This window comes from Triticum aestivum, chromosome 4B (assembly GCF_018294505.1).
Source record: "Triticum aestivum cultivar Chinese Spring chromosome 4B, IWGSC CS RefSeq v2.1, whole genome shotgun sequence".
NCBI classification, from domain to species: domain Eukaryota; kingdom Viridiplantae; phylum Streptophyta; class Magnoliopsida; order Poales; family Poaceae; genus Triticum; species Triticum aestivum.
The window spans coordinates 70,997,515-71,017,674 of NC_057804.1; the positions used below are offsets into that span (position 1 = coordinate 70,997,515).

The 20,160-nt window shown below is 45.8% G+C and overlaps 1 protein-coding gene across 5 annotated transcripts; it reads right to left on the minus strand.

The window, feature by feature from the left end:
* Nucleotides 1–16,301: 16,301 nt before the first annotated feature.
* LOC123094456 (uncharacterized) lies at nucleotides 16,302–19,452 on the minus strand. 5 transcript variants are annotated; one of them, XR_006445833.1, is made up of 5 exons: nucleotides 19,310–19,452; nucleotides 19,017–19,085; nucleotides 18,215–18,282; nucleotides 16,823–18,140; nucleotides 16,302–16,694 (listed from the first exon to the last, which is right to left on the minus strand). XR_006445833.1 is itself a non-coding variant. In XM_044516458.1 (5 exons), exons 1-5 carry the CDS (start codon nucleotides 19,091–19,093, stop codon nucleotides 16,636–16,638), a joined length of 546 nt encoding a protein of 181 aa, XP_044372393.1. In that variant the 5' UTR covers nucleotides 19,094–19,299; the 3' UTR covers nucleotides 16,302–16,635. The 5 variants fall into 5 exon arrangements, 2 of the variants coding, with proteins under 2 accessions (XP_044372393.1, XP_044372394.1); XR_006445832.1 differs by having other exon boundaries at nucleotides 16,302–16,732; XR_006445831.1 differs by lacking the exon at nucleotides 19,310–19,452 and having other exon boundaries at nucleotides 16,302–16,732; nucleotides 16,823–16,992; nucleotides 17,851–18,140; nucleotides 19,017–19,299.
* Nucleotides 19,453–20,160: the final 708 nt, after the last annotated feature.

Below are 20,160 nucleotides of genomic sequence, written 5' to 3' on the forward strand. Positions count from 1 at the left end.
ATCACGTGATATCCCATTGTCACCACAGATAAGCACGGCAAGACATACATCAAGTGTTCTCAAATCATTAAAGACTGAATCCGATAAGATAACTTCAAGAGGAAAACTCAATTCATCACAAGAGAGTAGAGGGGGAGAAACATCATAAGATCCAACTATAATAGCAAAGCTCGTGATACATCAAGATCGTGCCATAGAGAACACGAGAGAGAGAGAGAGAGATCAAACAGATAGCTACTGGTACATACCCTCGGCCCCGAGGGTGAACTACTCCCCCCTCGTCATGGATAGCGTCGGGATGATGAAGATGGCCACCAGTGAGGGATCCCCCCCTCCGGCAGGGTGCCGGAATGGGCTCTCGAGAGGTTTTTGGTGGCTACAGAGGCTTGCAGCGGCGGAACTCCTGATCTATCTTGTTCTTCGATGTTTTAGGGTATATGGGAATATATAGGCGAAAGAAGTCGGTCGGGGGAGCCTCGAGGGGCCCACGAGACAGGGGGACGCGCCAAGGGGGTGGGCGCGCCCCCCACCCTCGTGGCCACCTCGAAGCTTCCTTGTCTTCAACTCCAAGTCTCCTGGATCATGTTCGTTCCAAAAATCACGCTCCCGAAGGTTTCATTCCATTTGGACTCCGTTTGATATTCCTTTTCTTTAAAATATTGAAATAGGCAAGAAAACAACAATATGGGGTGGGCCTCCGTTTAGTAGGTTAGTCCCGAAAGTAATATAAAAGTGTATAATAAAGCCCATAAACATTCAAAACAGATAATAAAATAGCAGGAATGCTTCATAAATTATAGATACGTTGGAGACGTATCAGGGGTCATATGATATTTCATGACCAGAAACTTCCGTGTGCAGCCACAAGCCATTATGGGCTCTGGCATAGTTGAGTAAGTTGTATGAGCTCTCGAAGAGGTGGACTAGCAGATGTAGGGGAAAGTAGGTGTACCAGTCTGCCCGGAGTAGAGAGTTAATGCTTCAGAAAGGCTATGTCTCGATCTTCTGATCATGGTTGCAGTCGAGTCTTGTGGGGAAAAGTGCGCAACCTCTGCAGAGTGTATAAATTAATTATGGTTAGCCATGTCCCCGGTTATGGACATCTTGAGTATCTGGAATTGGATATTATTGTTGATCTCATCACTCTTTTATTAATTGAATTTGGGTTTAATGATGATACTTGTTTAATTGGGATTTGAGTTAGAGGAACCTTCTCAAATATTGGTACAACTTGGGAGTAGTAAAATAAATTTATTCCTTTGTTGTAGGGAAAACTAGCTTTATGCAAAAAAATTAAACTTAGAGCCTCCACCAGCCAAATATTGCATATAGATATAGGTCTTGCATTCATTGCTTTATAGTATAACTCTGCCAGCATATTCAATGTGCTGACCTACATGGCTACAACGTTTCATGTTGCAGACTACTTAGACGACGAATAAGGTGCGATAGGTCGTTGCCGTGCACTCATCTATGTCATTGGAGTTGATGGACTCATTTACCTTCGAAGCTTCCGCAGTTATTTAGTTTAGATGGCCTTCAATCGTATTATTTATGTAATCATACTCTTTATGAGAACCTCGATGTAATAATTGTGTGATTGAACTCTGCTATAATTCCTCGAGTACTGTGTGTGTCAGCATTATCGATCCAGGGATGACACTTAAGCACAGAGACTTCAGTCCATTGGGATCGTGGTCGCTACAAGATGGTATCAGAGCACACGCTTACTGTAGGATGCGACCACTAGGAAAAGCCACAGGATTTCTCTTCTTTGCTCAATTCTAACTCTCCTCTCTTTCTACTCTATAGATGGCGGACCCTAGGAACAAGTTCACCCAGCCGGACAACGACACCCCTTTCGGACGACACTTGAAGGAAGTCACTAAGTACTTGAACATCGGACTACCAAGCTTCACTGGGACTTTCTCTGCACTGTACCAGAAGAGGAGCGCTGGAAGATCTAATTTTGGGTACCTGGGATGACATTTGCACCAACAACGGAGCCTATTGATTTCTACCTGGATGCACCAAGTTGGAGTTTGGGAAAGAGCATGGCATCCCACATCACTTTTGGACGCATATGTGAGGTGTATCACAAGGAGCTTGAAAACACCATCTATCAAATATGTGGACGCCGAGACAAGGAATGGGAGATGATTCATACCAGGAAGGATGGATCAATTGCAGCTTACATTCAAGAGATGGGGGATCACATTCGCCGATACGAGAATCAGCTGTGCTTGAACATGAAGAAGATCAAGAAGCTGACGAAGAAGAATATCGAGCTAGAAGAGGAACTCAAGTCAACACACGATGGATATGAGGAAGCTGGGACTACCCGTGGAGAACCAAAAGCGAGAACCTGAAAAGGAGATCAATTCGGAGTACTACATCATCTTGGACGACACCGACACGGATAGTGATGCAAATGATGATAGTGATGACGACTACGTAGATGAAGCTGGAGCATATATCATGGAGTCTTCCACCGATCAAAATTTCTAGACAACCACCGTGTTACTGGTAGTATTCTTCCAAGTAGTTAGCATCGATCATTTTGTAATCATAGTTAGATCGTTTGTGTGAACCTTGTTTGATGAATGAAGTGAATTGATTGTTTTTGTCTCATGTCCGTATGGGTAGTGAAATCTCTCTTAGACCTTATTCTATTCTGTCTTCTCACCCCTTCTAACCCATCAGATGCCTCCGATATGTGACACCGGATTTGTGTTCCCACTGGAGCTCACCCAGTTGATCCAGCAGCAAAATGCCTTGATGTAGATGCTAGTTCAGAACCAGAACCAAGGCAACAACAATAACAACAACCCACCGCCATCACCCCCTGTTGACAACCTAGCCCGTTTTCTGAGGTTGAATCCGCTGGTGTTCTCTAGTAGCACCGAGCCGATTGTTGCAGATGATTGGCTCCGCAAGATTGGAAGAGAGCCGACTACTGCAGGATGCACAGATGCAGAGAAAGTGCGCTTTGCCGCACATCAGCTTGATGGACCCGCAACATCTTGGTAGGAGAACTTCACCACCACTTACCCCATCGATACAGTTACATGGGATCAGTTTCAGCAGGCTTTCCGCACTGCCCATGTCTCAGCAGGAGCTATGAGCATGAAGAAGCACGAGTTTCGCAACTTGCACCAAGGGAGTCGTACAGTGGGACGGTATGTGGATGAGTTCAGCAAGTTAGCCTGTTATTCCCTAGATGATGTGGCCACGGATGCCGCAAAGCAAGAGAAGTTTCTTGAGGGACTCAATGATGAGCTAAGCATGTAGTTGATGGTGGAAACTTTCAACAACTACCAGGAGTTAGTAGATAGGGCCCTCATGATAGAAGGAAAGCAACAGTAGATTGACAATCGCAAGAGGAAGTATGGACAGGGGAGGTACACTTCTGGAGCTCACCAGAAGCCCCGCTATTCCTCGTATTCGGGAGGACATACTCACAACCATGGAGGCCATAACCATGGAGGACATACACACAATGGAGGAAGTTCACACAACCGCAGTGGCCCTAAGAATGGCAATGAGAATGGAGGAAGCAACAATCAGAACCGTTCCAACCCCGCAACACCAGCCAAGAGGGATCTGAGTCACATTACATGTTTCAAGTGCGGGAAGACCGGACATTACGCCACTGAATGTCCTGAAGCAAAGAATGGAAATGGCAATGGAAGTTCTACAAAGAAACCCAACCCCTTCACCAAAGGTCAGGTGAACCACGTCAGCGTGGAGGAGATTGAGGATCAACCCGACGCAGTTGTCGGTAAGTTTTTGATTAATGCATTTACACCACTTGTTCTTTTAGACACTGGTGCATCTCATTCATTCATATCAAGGGGATTTGTGGATAAGTATAAGTTGCCAATAGTAGCCCTTCAGCCACCTATGTTAGTAAGTTCCCAGGAGCGGATAATATGGCTAGTAGGGGATGCTATCAGTTGCCAGTAACCATAGGTAGACATGTTTTCCCCCACCGACCTGATTGTCCTGGAGTCACAAGGATTGGATGTGATACTAGGCATGGATTGGCTATCCAAGTATGAGGGAAACATCGATTACGCCAGTAAATCAATTCTTCTCACCACCCCAGAAGGAAAGAGGATCAAGTATGTGTCTAGGCATGCGACGAGGAGGACTCAAGTGAATTCCTTATCAGGAGTTGTTCAGGAGGAAGTACCAGTGGTGAAGGATTTTCCCGACGTATTTCTGGAAGAGTTACCAGGCATGCCACCAGATCGAGATATTGAGTTTTTGATTGAGTTATGGCCAGGCACCGTACCAATATCAAAGAGATCATATCGGATGCTTGATAATGATTTGGAGGAAATTAAGAAGCAGATTAAGGAGTTACTAGAGAAAGGTTATATCCGACCAAGTTCATCACCTTGGGGAGCCCCGGTGCTTCTAGTGGAGAATAAGGATGGATCTTTAAGGATGGTTATTGATTATCATGCGTTGAATGAGGTGACGATCAAGAACAAATACCCTCTGCCGATGATCAATGATTTGTTTGACCAGCTATAGGGAGCTAAAGTTTCTCCAAGATCGATCTTCGATCAGGTTATCACTAGTTGAAGATCCGAGAGTAGGATATACCTAAGACAGCTTTTACCATGAGGTATGAGCTATATGAGTATACAGTTATGTCATTTGGTTTCACTAACGCCCCTGCCTATTTCATGAGTATGATGACCAAGGTGTTCATGGAGTTTTTGGATAAGTTCGTCGTCATGTTCATTAATGACATTTTGGTCTACTCAAAGAATGAAGAGGAGCATAAGAAACATTTGCATTTGGTTCTTGAGAAGCTCAGGGAACATCAGTTGTATGCCAAGTTCAGCAAATGTGAGTTTTGGTTGAAGGAAGTTGGATTTCTCGGACATGTTATATCCGGAGAAGGAATAGCAGTAGACCCTACTAAGGTTGCATCTGTCACTAAATGGTTGGCACCCACCTCAACGGGAGAGATCAGAAGTTTTCTGGGACTCGCAGGTTATTTCGGAGATTTATTGTGAATTTTTCCAAGACTGCAAAACCCATGACGGAGTTATTGAAGGACATCAAGTTTAAATGGACTGAGGATTGTGAGGCCAGTTATCAGGAGTTTAAGAAACATTTGGTTACAGCCCCAGTGCTGATTCTCCCAGAGATACGCAAGGATTTCCATGTGTATTGTGACGCTTCACATCGAGGACTTGGAGGTGTGCTTATGCAGGACGGAAGAGTTGTTTCATATGGCTCATGATAGCTTCGACCTCATGAGTTGAATTATGCTACGCATGATTTGGAGTTAGCAGTCGTAGTGCATGCGCTCAAGACATGGAGACATTTTCTCATCGGTAACCATTGTGATGTATATACGGATCACAAGAGTTTGAAGTACATCTTCACGCAGAAGGACTTAAACCTCAGGCAAAGGAGATGGTTGGAGCTCATAAAAGATTATGATATGAGATTGCATTATCATCCAGGAAAGGCCCACGTCGGAGCAGATGCGTTGAGCCGCAAGAGTTATGTTAACACGCTCATAACCAGAGGATCACCTAAGGAGCTAGCCGATGACCTTCGAGAGCTACGTTTGGAGATAGTTCCGAGAGGTTACGTTGCAGCATTGAAAAATCAGTCTACTTTGTTGGGTAAGATCAGAGAAGCCCAGAAGACGGACAAGGAGATTGCTGAGATAAAGGAAAGGATGAGTAAAGGAAAGGCTAAAGGATTTCCTGAGGATGAGCATGACACTTTATGGTTTTAGGATCGTATTTATGTGCCTAACGACCCTAAGATCAGGAAGCTGATTCTTCAGGAGGCTCATGATTCGCCTTATTTGATTGACCCAGGCAACACCAAGATGTATCTAGATTTGAAGGAAAGTTTCTGGTGGACAGGAATGAAGAAGGATATTGCCGAGTATGTAGCAGTATGTGATGTATGTCCGAGAGTTAAGGCAGAACATCAGAAACCAGCAGGGTTGCTACAGCCGTTGCCGATACCCGAATGGAAGTGGGATAGACTTGGCATGGATTTCATCACTGGATTACCCAGGACCAGTTCAGGCTATGACTCTATCTGGGTTGTAGTTGATCGCTTGACGAAGGTAGCCCATTTCATCCCGGTGAAGACAATTTTTATGAGTGCTAAGTTGGCAAAGATATACATGACCAGGATCGTATGTCTGCATGGAGTTCCGAGGACCATTTTATCGGATAGAGGAACACAATTTACTTCAAAGTTTTGGAATCAGTTGCATGGAACTTTGGGTACCAGGCTAGAGTTCAGTACAACCTTTCATCCACAGACAGATGGACGGGCCGAGAGAGTCAATCAGATTCTGGAGGACATGTTGAGAGCTTGTGCGCTAGATTGTGGATCTAGTTGGGATGATAATTTGCCCTATGCAGAGTTCTCCTATAACAACAGTTATCAAGCCAATTTAAAGATGGCCCCTTTCGAAGCTTTGTACGGAAGGAGGTGCAGGACACCATTATCGTGGGATGAAGTTGGAGATCGACAGTTGTTCGGACCAGACTTAATCAGAGATTCTGAGGAGAAGGTTAAGTTGATTCGAGACAGACTCAAGGTAGCTGATACGTCTCCGTCGTATCTATAATTTTTGATTGTTCCATGCCAATATTCTACAACTTCCATATACTTTTTGGCAACTTTTTATATTATTTTTAGGACTAACATATTGATCCAGTGCCCAGTGTCAGTTCCTGTCTGTTGCATGTTTTTTGTTTCACAGAAAGCCAATATCATACGGAGTCCAAACGGGATAAAATCGGACGGATATTTTTTTTGGAATGTTTATGATTTTGGGGAAGTGAAATCAACGCGAAACGGTGTCCGGGGTGGTCACGAGGTAGGGGGCGCCCTACCCCCCCCCCCCCCCCCCCCCGGCGCGCCCCTGACCCTCATGGTCCACCCGTAAGGCGGTTGACGCTCTTCTTTTGGCGCAAGAAAGCTAATTTTACGAGAAAAATCTGGGCGAAAGATTCACCCCAATCGGAGTTACGGATCTCCAGATATAAAGAAAATGGTGAAGGGGTAGAGCCAGGGAACGCAGAAACAGAGAGATAGATCCAATCTCGGAGGGGCTCTCGCCCCTCCCAAGCCATGGAAGCCAAGGACCAGAGGGGAAACCCTTCTCCCATCTAGGGAGGAGGTCAAGGAAGAAGAAGAAGAAGAAGGGGGGCTCTCTCTCCCTTGCTTCCGGTGGCGCCGGAGCGCTGTCGGGGGCCATCATCATCACCGCGATCTTCACCAACACCGCTGTCATCTTCACCAACATCTCCATCACCTTCCCCCTTCTATATCCAGCGGTCCACTCTCCCGCAACCCGTTGTACCCTCTACTTGAACATGGTGCTTTATGCTTCATATTATTATCCAATGATGTGTTGTCATCCTATGATGTCTGAGTACATTTCTTTTGTCCTATGGCTATTTGATGATCATGATTGGTTTGAGTTGTATGTTTTATTATTGGTGCTGTCCTATGGTGCTCTCCATGTCGCGCAAGCGTGAGGGATCCCCGCTGTAGGGTGTTTCAATATGCTTATGATTTGCTTATGGTGGGTGGCGTGAGTAACAGAAGCACAGACCCGAGTAAGTAGGTTGTTTGCGTATGGGATAAAGAGGACTTGATGCTTTAATGCTATGGTTGGGTTTTACCTTAATGAATCTTTAGTAGTTGCAGATGTGTGCTAGAGTTCCAATCATAAGTATATATGATCCAAGTAGAGAAAGTATGTTAGCTTATGCCTCTCCCTCAAATAAAATTGCAATAATGATTATCGGTCTAGTTATCGATAGCCTGGCCTCATGTGCTAAGCGGAAACATGTCAACACATGTTGCTTCCCTTCGATTGTTGTCTTAGGCTGACGGAGCAATTCATAGAGATGGGAGTTCGATATGTGTTGTGTTCACAGAACCGTCTATTGGCTGTCATGATAGGCAGAGACGTGTCAGTATCCATCTGTTGTATGTTGTCAAGGAACGATGCATCATGTACTCGATCGGACATGCGGCATACCATCGTGCGGGGTTTTGCCAATACTCTACGAAAATGTCCTTAGAAAAAATTGTAGGGTTCAGTCGTACAAATCAATCAACCCACATAGAAAAATCTTAAGAATTACTATCCTCTAAATCCTACGAAAATCCTTTGAATCAAAAGGCCATTCCTAAAACCCATCTACCAATTCGCAAGTCATGCATGTCATGATTTTTAAATGTTAGAGTTGGTATTTTTTTGGACCATAATTTAGTCGGTGCACTCGGTAGGACAATTGGATTATGCCCCTGGAACTAACTAATGCAAAAGACGCTCAATATAGCATACACATGTGTTGAATTAAAGCTAAGGATGCACAGGACAATCTATCAGGGAGCTTAATGAAGGCTGGCCTCTTTTCTTTTTTGAGAAGCCACATCCGGTTTCTATTCCCCCCGACCCCCAAGCCGCTCCCGCGAGTGTCCTCGGGGGAAACCCTAGCCGCCGCCCCTCGTACTCCCTCGTCGCCCTCTCTCCCCCCGCCGCCACCGCACAGCGCCGCCGGGCAAAGACCGGCCGGCGTTGGTGGCGGCGGGGATCTTGCCCCTCTCCTCGCGATGGGCGTCCGGCGCGGGACGGCGCGGCGCGAGATGGCGCTGGGCTGGGCGGGGCCCAGCGGCGCAGCGGAGGGCGTGCTGGGTGGCGGCGCTCCTGCCTGGCGGCGGTGCAGCTGCGGCTCCAGGCCTCTCCAACGCGCGGCGGCTGTGGCTTCTCTCGCGGCGGCGCGAGGTATCCCGGCGGCGGCTTGGCGGCGTGGCGCGGCGGAGCTCCGGCGATGACTCGGCGGCAGGCTGGAGGGCTAGGCACCGTCCAGTGGTGCTGCCTCCGCGGCGGTTGCGGCTTGGGGCCCTGGACCCCGATCCGATCTGGATCTGGTGGTGCCGGGGTCTGGGCCATGGCGGCTGGCGAGGCAGGGGTTTCGTCGGGGCTTGTCGGCCTCTAGACACCATGGGGGTGCCGGCGGCGACGCGTGCCCGGCGTGGTGACACTGGTGGACGTGGTGGTCATCTTCTTCCCGAGATGGCCGGCCAGAGGCTTGGTGATCGGATCTCGAGATCCATCATCTTGTCCCGGCTGCGAGTAGGGGAGACATGGTTGCCGGTGAAAACCGAGCCGACGGCAGGCGATGGCGGCGTTCTCGCCGTTAACTTGATGAAGGCATCGTCGTGTAACTTTTGTCGACCCACTCGTGCTGCTCCAGGGGAAACCCTAGGATCTGGTGTTCCAGATCGGACGATGGCGGCACTGCGGTGTCGTTTCTCTCTTGGGAGCATCGTTTGCGGAGCAGCGCTGGATGTCAGAGGCAGGAGGTGGAGCGGCTTCGTCTTGCACGGAGATTCGGTGGTGATGTCAAGTCATGCCTGACCGACAGGTGCTACGCTTTGTCATGCCTGGTCGGCAGGTGCTACGCACGACAGATCTACCAAGGACTTCAAGCTGTGTCGGCTGGTGATACCTGGCAGCATGGCGCTGAGGTGTATCAGTGGCGACCGCGACGTGCTCAGCTGTGTGCGCGCAGGGAGGAGGTGCCGTTTGGCGCCGTGGTGGCGTCGACGATAGCTAGACCGAGCAAGGTTGATGCATCAGTACAGTTCTGAAGATGGAGCGGTGGTAGTTGGCGGCGGCGACATCTGAGTGCACGCCGGACCGGTGAGACCCATGCCCGGCAGGCGTCCTGGATGGGTTCTCAGGTCTTAGATGTTAGGTTTGGCTGCGATGTCTGTTTGGTATTAGGCCCAGGCTATCTGCGCCCCTTCATCAGTTAGATAGAGGTGCTTAGACGGCGGCTTTAGTCTTACTGTTGTATTACTTTGTAAGGTCTTGTGAGAATAATTAATAAAGTGGCCGTATGCATTGTCCAGATGCAGAGGCCGGGGGTCATCCTCCTTTTCTAAAAAATCAGGGAGCTTAATCAGAGTCTCATGAATACTATATCAATTGGTACCAATCTGAGATGGCCTCGGAGACTATATGCATGCAATGGACAGCCATAGAATAGAAGTAGATAAAACCAATATGTGCCGTAGTGGTGTGCATCATCATGGCTTGTTTGAACACTTTTCATGCACTTATAAGATGGTCCACAAGAAAGCAGGACCAGTAGCATCTAACTGCTGCGGGGGTCTTCCGGACAGGGTGTCTATGCAAAACACATTTCTACCTTTCTTGCCAGTTTTACACGGTTGTGAGGTCCCTCTCTGGCTAGCAACCTTTCTGCGCCCAAAGGAAGATGGAAATAATGATTCTTAATCATCTCATCATATCTGGGGTTTTATTTTTGCGAGGATCATATCTAGGAGTCGAGAAACTAAATGGTAATATTTTCCAAATTCTTGTTCACCAAAGTATTCCTAAATCTTGACTACTGAAAATATACAAAAAAAAACATTAATAAGAAAAATATTAGTACTGAGAGTGCTTGATTTAGCAGCATGTAAGTGGCAAATTTTAGTTTACTGCCTCCGCAAAAAAAGGAATTTTAGTTTACTGGTTATTTTGGTGGAGATGGAGATGGCTGGATAGATCCGTTAACAAAAAAGATGGATGACTGGCCTAATGAGATCAGGAAAAAGAACGATGTTTCAGTTATGGGCAGACAATCACAAGTGTTTGCCTTTGCCTCCATCTGTGTCTCGTATACTCCAGCTACATGGTTATCAATACAATCTGATTGAATGATATCTGCTGGATGTCGGAAAATAAACTTCACGTGGACCAACTTGTTTCTGCAAATTTGATGAATGGCACTGGTGAGCGGCGTAATTAAGTTTTTTTTTTGGTTGCACGTAGCAGGCCGACATGCATGGCAGTGGACTGTTTGTGGGGCGTGATCGCAAAAGAAAAAGTCTGTGGGGCGTTCGACTGACTCCATATTGGGCCGGGACTGCTGCGCCTGCAGCTGCGTAATGTCCCGCTTTTTTTTTTTACAGGTACCTGCATTTGGTTAGTTACCCCTAAAGAAAAGCTAAGGGCATCTCTTTATTCTCAAAATAAAGAAATAAATAAATAAGGGCATCTCTAACATCCATTTCAGGTATTATTTTAGAGAAGTGCCGCATCAGAATTGTGGAGATGAGTATGAAATAATGTGAGGGGAGAAAGAGAGAGAGAAAGTTGTTTCATGAAAAATTAAATGACCATTGTTCTACGAAAGTGATAAATCTCGAACGTTCGGGATTTTCCATGACAAATTGAATATTTTTTATGACGATGGCAAATTTAGTTGACAAGCACGTCAATTTTCTGGCAAAAAACAAACTGAGGACCACCCTGTATATAAATTGCCAAAAGAAAAACGTTCGATTTGCCATGGGCAAATCCCAAACTTCCAGGACTTATCGGCGTCCTTGTTCAGTACCGAATAATAAGAAGCAATCAAAATTCTTGTTTGAGGCTTGGTTTATTTCTCCATTAAATGAAGTCTAACTAACATCAAGCAAACATGTATATTATTGTATATACTCCTATAATATAAGAAGAAACAAATTATTGAGGAGGTTGTTTCTTTGCAAAAACTTGGTCTTCTATCCCTGCAAAAACTTGGACTACTCAAGTGTTATAAGACTAAAACAGAAAAAGGAAAAACAAGAAGAAGATGGTGTGTGCATTTAACTACTATTATCAGCTCTGCGAGGACGACGACCACACACAAGTACTGAGGAGTAGCAGTTTGCCGCAGCAAGCTCCTGAGTACATAGCAATCAGGAGCTTGCTGAGACGTGTAACGACTTTTTTGAAACCTCTGTCTATCATGCTCTTTTCATGCGTTGGGATTAGGGACACATGAGGCTTTCGTTACACAATTTCGAGTTTGCGAACTAGCATTTCTAATTCACATGTGCTATGGCCCACTGCGAAATCGCCTCGGCCCACTAATAAGGCCCAATCAAAGAGCAGCATGAGTTTATAAAAGCGTTGGTCCCTCTTCCCCTTCCCCGAAAGACTAGTCTGGCAGGAGGGGACAGCCTCCCCCTTACAAGTTGTGCTTAGGCTCCACACATAATTGATGTGAAACTAAACCCAACAAGTCCCTCTGTGCATGCGAACCAATCTGTGGTTGGGTGGTTAGGAGGACAGTAACATATTATGTTACTCTAAACACAACTCTCCTCATTAGATACATGCCACATAAGCAAATTTGTATTGAAATATGCTATGTTACTAGCTAAGTTACTCCCACTATGACTAGCCTGAGAGGAGGCAGAGCATGACTTATAAGGATGAGGGTGTCTTGTCCTATCAGCCTAGTCTTTTGGCGACAGGGCCCAATGCCTCTTATAAGCTCATGCGCCTCTTCAATTCGTCTTGGTTGGTGGCCTGAAACGCTCTTGTAACAGGCACATGGTATGTCATTTTAAGATTTTATGAAGTCACCAAATGCAAACACCAGAGTTTGAATCTTGATGGGCTGGGGATACCACAGTCCCTCTAACCATCCAACCACAGGTTGGTTCGCTAATGGTTACTATTTTGATGTGTGTGGAGGGGGGGGGGAGGGGGGGCGGGGATAATGGTTAATATGATTGTGTTACTCATCACGGTTTAGTTTGTGTTACTTTTTTTCGCGGGCGTAGTTTCGTGTTACTCGTTGCGGGTAAACTAGGATCGCGTGCAATTGTGTAGAGGACTACATAATCTATTTTTTCGGTGGATCTTTGATTTCTAGTTTCCAATACTAGAGTTCAAATACATGGTTTGCCTAGGCATTGGAATAAAAAAACATGGTTTGCGTAGAAAGAGTATGTGTTGATGTCTCCTTGATATGCCAATCATTGACGACCCGGGATTGATTAGCCTTTCCAAACGAGAGAAGGCCAGCCACACAGCCCACACCCCACAGGCGAGCAACCCGCGTGCATGCCATACATCGAGCAAACGGGTCTACTTCAGTGATTCAGTTCGAGAAAACTATCTGAGGAATAACAGAAGTGGTGTGAAGCCGGTAGAAAGGGAAGAGCCGGCCGGCAGCCCGAACGAGGAGATCGCACGCGTGCGTAGAGGGCCATGCAGCGTGCGTGCATGCAGATCCGTGTCTGTCACTGCGCTGCGCTGCCGATCCGCCGGCCACGGAATTCTGTGGCAGCTTACAAGTGCATGCAAGTATTCCAAAAATGCCCCAAGAATGCATTTGTTACATCGCATAAAAACACCATGCATGCCTCGTTTTTAATACTAAGGAAATCAATATAGTTACATTTTTACTTTCTCAATTGTTTTCTCCCCAAAAAAAAATCTCAATCATTGATATATACTTCCTTCCGTTGGGTGTGTAAGTGTAAGTCTGACACGAGTTTTTAGATCTTCAGTTTGATTAGTAAAACATGTGTAATGCACCAAAAAACATATATTCAGAGACTTCATCCGACGGCGAATCAAAGTTGACCTGATGTCAAAATTATTATTTACTGGACAATTTTAGAGGGCACGGAGATCTGTCACGTCACAAGATTTACATCTGAGTCATATATATAGGCAGGGCCCAAACTATGTCTTCTCATGGCTTATATGACGGAGGGAACAAACAACTCAATGCACTAAATATGGTCACGCTGAGAAATCCATTGATGCATTTGGTTATTTGCAAAGACTTTCATGCATTTGGCTATAATAACGGGGACAAAAAGAATAAAAGATGTCTCAACCTCATGTGGGGTAAACAGTCCGTAGGCAAGCATGTCGTGAGGTCTATGGGATCTGGTCCGCATAATGATTTATTTGTTTGACATTTTCGTATGTCGAATTTCCGGTTCTCAGTGAGAGCAATGGTTGGTTGCACCCTAGCCTCCTCATTCACGACTTGCACTGCCGTCTCCCCCCCCCCCCCCCCCCTCCCTTGCCCACCTTTACCACATGAGTACCTCGTTAATACTCTTTTTGCATCTTCCTTGGTCGACCGACTACGTAACCATGACACGCTCCCTCACCCTTGTAAAACGCATCGACTCACCACCACACTGCACCACTACTTGTCTTCATCGGAAGTTCCGCCAGTTTCTCGCCTTATGCGGGAGGGGATGAGAGCTTTGCGTACCCGCTCACGCCCCTTCTTGGGGCTCATTATTTCAGTTTCTTCTTTGGGTGTTCTTTTTTGTTTCTTGTTCATGCTCTATGACACCGTCAAAGGCCACATCATGATTATGCACATAGCGATCAGCCAACAACATCAATTCCATCATGGTGCATTTCAACATTTTTCTGTGGTTGGTGGTCGGTGCATCCCCCCCCCCCCCCCCCCCCCGGTGCTTATTCAAGTATGGACATCAAAGTTTACTTAGGGTGTGTTTGGTAGGGTGCATGAGGGCAAAAGTTCCCAATCCAACCCACTTTTGCTTGTTTGGTAGGGTGCATGGTGAAGGAAATATGCCATAGAGGCAATAATAAAGTTATTATTTATATTTTCTTGTATCATGATAAATGTTTATTATTCATGCTAGAATTGTATTAACCGGAAACTTAGTACATGTGTGAATACATAGACAAAACATAGTGTCCCTAGTATGCCTCTACTAGACTAGCTCGTTAATCAAAGATAGTTATGTTTCCTAACCATAGACATGTGTTATCATTTGATAAACAGGATCACATCATTAGGAGAATGATGTGATGGACAAGACCCATCCGTTAGCTTAGCATTATGATCATTACAGTTTCGTTGCTACTGCTTTCTTCATGACTTGCTAGTAGAATGCCCATGCGTTGTCACGGGCTTTTGAAAAAAAAATGAGATGCTACCTGCGAGTGGCATAGTTTGGGCCACTTCTTAGGAGGGGCAATGGGCTTTTTTTTGGAGGGGGGGGGGGGGTGGACCCAAACCAAGCTTTAGCTAGATTTCATTAATTCTCTGATTAATTTAGTGAGGAATAGTATAAAGAAATCCCATGGGCTGGGAATGACCTCCTATGTTGGCCTCCACTAAGCTCGGCCACTCCTACTCATTGAGCTATAATAATCGAGAATAATGTCGTCTAAGCTAACACACATCTTTTTCTTTTGACGATCATCTAACACACATCGAAATATCAAACACAATAATCTTAGAGCACCTACAGCTTGTCCCCTTATAGAATGTTCTCAAACGTGCACGGACACGTCCGGTCAGTCACCGAGTAGGGGAGAGAAAAAAATGTAACCCAACCGGACCCCTCATATCATCTCTACAAGCCCGGGTTGTCCACAGACTCTCATATTGACACCAAATATGGGGAGGATATGAGGGCTCGCAGACGCACCTGGTCAATCCGCCACCTAGGACGCGACCCGCCCCGAGACCACAATTTCTTCCTTTTCTTTCTATCTCTTAATCTCCCTCAATCACATGCAAGTCACCGGATATATAAGGGAGAAAATGAGAAGTATGGTTGCATGCACAGAACAAACAGGGGCTCGAAACAGACACTGGCCGACCGTGACTGTTGACATTTAGGGTGGTGAATTTGCTAAATCCGACTATAGATGCTCTTATTGAAAACTCAAATAAAAATGTTTTTTTTAGTTGGAATGGGTTGTGGTTTATTTATTCATCTTGGCATGATCCGAGTCGAAAACATCACTAATACAATCCAACAAGCTGGCCCAAGTTTTACATAACTTATTCGCACAACCCTCCTTTCCTAGCCAATGAGAAGCTCCATTAGTCAATCATCTCACCCATACCACCCTGAACTCCTCCCTTCATCGCATGCACTCCTTTACCTCCTCAACAATAGGCCATATATTGATCTATCAATGTATGAGCTTCTTAACTTAGCCGCCACTATTTTTTAGTCGGTCTCCAAGATAAGCTTTGCCACGTCCAATTCATGTGCATGCAAACAGCGGCGGCGGCACGACGGGTCACAATGCATGCCCCCCTCCATTTCATGTAGATGCTCCTCAACCCCTGCACACCGCTAACAATAGCTACTCTGTTTTGTCCTAGTTCTCTCGCATGATCAGCACCCATTGGTAACACAACTCGAGATTAAAATGATTATCAAATAGTTCAGTTTCAAACAATATGAGCATTGTCCTAACCAGCCCATAGATACTTAACTGGTTTTAGAATCTTCCCTGAAATAAAATATTTTGAATTTCCATTGTCCATAATAATAACGTATAGCAAACATGCTGCATTGCAAGAGGATAAACAAAGCGCTCTTATGACAACCATCGTGGCCGAAATAAACGCTCGCTGTACTTTTCCATCATAACCGCCGGAACACATTTTTTCTACCAACCAAACGCACTATTATTTCCTTCTCAAAAAGTAACATGGATTCAGCTCACTGATGCATTTTCATCAAAAATATAACATATAAATAAATATATACAATACACCCGTGACAAGCTCCTGTCTTAGACATTAGCGCAAGCCCCTTTGTGCTATGAAGATGAAGCAGCACAAACAAACAAAATAACAAAGAGAAGTATTTTTCATTTTCAACACAAAGACTTTGCTGCTGAAAACCACAACTGCTCATCAGAATGAAAAGCAAAAAAATTCTGCTTAGCAACACGCTTAGGCAGAATCGCAGCAGGTTCACACACTGGGTAAGGCAGAGGTGCATGGTATAAAGTTCAAGCAGTCACCGGCAAGATCCTGATAACAAATCTCGTACAAACTCTCTAACTCTTGATATAGATCCTGGGCAAACAATGGTCATCGAGTAAGACAAGAACGAGCTGCAAATTACAATATACAACATTCAGAACTGGGTTTTTTTAAGAACGAGAAAATTTTAGCAGAGGAGGAAAGGGAGATGTGCAACTGACCTTCTGCGTGCGATGTAACTCCCCCGTATATGCTCGCGGAACCAAAGGCCCACTGCATGCATCCAATAAGTTTAACCGATGGAAAACATTTTATGAGGAAACAAAGGCTTTTCATATCAGCATCTCAGCAAATGTTCATCCAGTGCTCCAAAAAAATGTCAATGGCAGATCTATATTGCATTTTGGGGTGAACAAAAATCCAAAATAGAGTAACAATATACGTCTATGTTACTATTGATAGAAAATTTATAAATTTGACAAAAAATGGAACTACAATAAAAAGAACAGGTGCATAGTGCGTTTCAATCTTGACCAGAAAATATATAATCAAAGAAGATGAAACCAGAGACTCTATACAAATTACCGATGTTACAGAACCATCAACCATAAAACATTTGCATGTCACAGCTCCCAGTTCAATCAAATTCATGTTAGAACTGTAAGCATGTTTTTGTTACAACCTGTCAACATATCAAGCAACTCGTTCCTTTTCTTCGGTTTTTAATAAGCACAAATCATGAACTCTGCACCTCACCTTTTGTGAAGAGAAGGATCCACAGAGCTCTAGAGCTCTATACATTCTTGTTGCGACGTAATATAAGTCTGTACTAACATAATCAAAAATCTCAGCCACAGTGTTATGTCATCAGCGGCAACGGCTTTTCTTTGCAGGCTTGTGCTCATTGCAAATCCATAATATAGCAGGCAATTGAAACAATCCATGATTAGCTTCTAAATCCATAATTTCGATGGGAAAAACCGGGAACAAAAAGCTACAAACTTTATCCATCTTTGCCTTTCGCCAAACACAGAGGTACTGCAGGGCATATATAGATTAGTGCAATAAAACTTGTACTCTCTCTGTATTAGTTTGTTTCTTGCATCAATTTGTTAAACAAACTGGGTTGCAGCAGTGCGTCAATAAGAGTCATTATACATGACACAATGGCAAACACAGCAGCATTTAAAGCATGGCTCGCAAAATTCAGGGATATGCATAGAAAATAGGAATAAGTAAAAAACCAAACCTGCATTAGCACATCATTCTGACTGCAGAGCACGATACCAAGTAGATGAGCACCCTTGAGGCCAGGACAGGGCGAGGATCCTCCCAGGCTCAAAATGAGGGTGCATACCGGCACCTCCAGGAGCATGTCCGTGCAGCCACCGCTCCATCCACTTGCAACTGGTCGGGTCAACGCAGTCGCCGCTCCATCCCCTCTCGCAAACGCTCGGGGATCTCTGTCCTTTTTCCCACAATACATTTCCATCTCCCTGGTGACGCTCCCCTGCCTGCCGCGCCCCAACTCGTTGTTTTCTAGTTGAGTTAATTTTGAAACATAAGATTCAAAACAACGGCAGCCAAAAATAGTACAAGAAAATAACACATACCTCTCTGGAGCTCCAAGTGGGTTGTGAAGCACATGCTTTGGGCATATAGATAAACTCTCCAAAAATGGCTACAACACAAAAATATTACATATTGTTTGAGAACACACTTCAGAGCTAATACACACACGACAATACCAGTAAAGTTTAAACAAGGAAAAGACAGTCTTTGTATTTTGAGCTCTTTTCGAAGAAAAAAATGTATTTTGAGATGAGAGAGAAGTTGATAGAAAATTGCACTCATAGCACTGTATCATGGAAATCAAAAGAGAAGCACCCCAAAACATCAATACATTTATTTCATATCCCTAAACCTGAGCAACTTTGATAAATTTGTCGCCAATTAAAGGACATTATCCATCTTCCCTGCACTGAACTTACTACATCAGTTGGTGGGGAATGTGATAGTCATAGATTAAACTATGAAGCTGAATGATTCCATGTTTCAACAATTCAATTCCAGGATCTGTATTTTTTTAAATTTTGAGTATTTGAACATTGTAGCTGGAGGACAAACGCATGAGATTGCTGTGTACTACAAAGGGGTCAAGTTATCATAGCGCGGGCCTAGAAAACAAAGCACGATATTATTCAAACACATCTTGCCCACTTTGCCCAATAGGAACTTCACAGGAAAGAAGTACAAATAATCTTATTCCTGTGTGTTGCTCTTAAACATCACAAGCAGTAATCACTAACCCCATGGACAGAGACAGTTCTGAAGCTTGTATACGACAAAGCTATCACGCAGGACCAATTTAAAACAACGCATACAAGCAGATAAACAAAATCCCGGCCATCTTACCGAAATTTTGCATTTCCCATGGGCTTGACCAGAGACCTCACCATCGCAAATGCTGGCGTGTGCAGCCACCTGCACATCGCCAAAAACCTGTTAGTAACCACCGAATGGTACGTGTTTAGTGCAGAATCGAGGAGTAGCAAATCAATCTCAGGATCCCCTCGGAAGTCAAAACCCTGACAGCTACCAGCCCAGATCGCGCCTGAAATCGCCCCGCCTCCTCGGAGCAGGATGACAAGCTTATGACGGAATCAGATCGCCGCCAAAAAATGAAGCACGGGTGAGATGTGGGTCACCTGGAAGCGAGCGTGGCGGGGGATCATCGGATGGCCGCGGCGGCGACGAGGTTCCGCCGGGAAACGAGGCGGCTCATCGGCTGGCTACTCGCGCTTGATCTCCCATAGAGTAACCGAAGGGAGAGGTATAGGAGGCGGGCAGAGGGGGACTCGGCTCCCCTGACGTACTGCAGGGCGCAGTTGAGTCACTAACAGGTGGGCCAACTTGCTTTCGGGCCCACCTGTCAGTGGCCCAACTGCGCCCTGCAGTACGTCAGAGGAGCCTCGTCCGGCAGAGGGGGAGGGGCAGCAGAGGAGTGAAGTCGGGGGCGCCCGAGGTGGCGAACCCTAGAAGAGAAGAGGCCGGGGTATACCTGTGCTCATACCTGGCCAAACGGGCCGGCCCGGCCCGGCCCATTATAATCATGCCGGGCCCGGCACGGCCCGCCAGGGCACGATTACTATATGGGCCGTGTCGTGCCGGCCCGCGTGCTGCGCCCCCAGGCCCAGGCACGACCCAGTTAGTAAATGGGCCGGCACGTTGGCCCGTTTAGCACGGTGGGCCGCATATTTTCAGCCTATTATTTGACGCACGGAGCGTTTTTAGCCTATTTTTACATATTGGGCCATATATAGATGTATAAAAAAATAAAAAAACTTAATCGGGCCGTGCCGTGCCGGCCCGCGTGCCTAGCCTCCAGGCCCAGGCATGGCCCAGGGCGTGCCGCGTGCCTGGCCCGGCCCGTTTAGCCCGTGCCGTGCCTGGCCCAAGGCGGGCCGTGCCGGCGTGCTCACGGGCCGGCCCAAAAAAACCGGCCCATTTGGCCAGCTATACCTGTGCTCCTGCTTGATCCAGGCCTTCGAGGGTATGC

Coding starts and splice junctions, on each gene's coding strand:
- LOC123094456 (XM_044516458.1), bottom strand. CDS start 19,093: ATGTGCAGGTGGCTGCACACGCCAGCATTTGCGATGGTGAGGTCTCTG. Junction 18,141..18,214: donor CCACTTGGAGCTCCAGAGAG/GTATGTGTTATT, acceptor TAACTCAACTAG/AAAACAACGAGTTGGGGCGC. Junction 16,875..17,850: donor AGAATGATGTGCTAATGCAG/GTTTGGTTTTTT, acceptor GGATGCATGCAG/TGGGCCTTTGGTTCCGCGAG.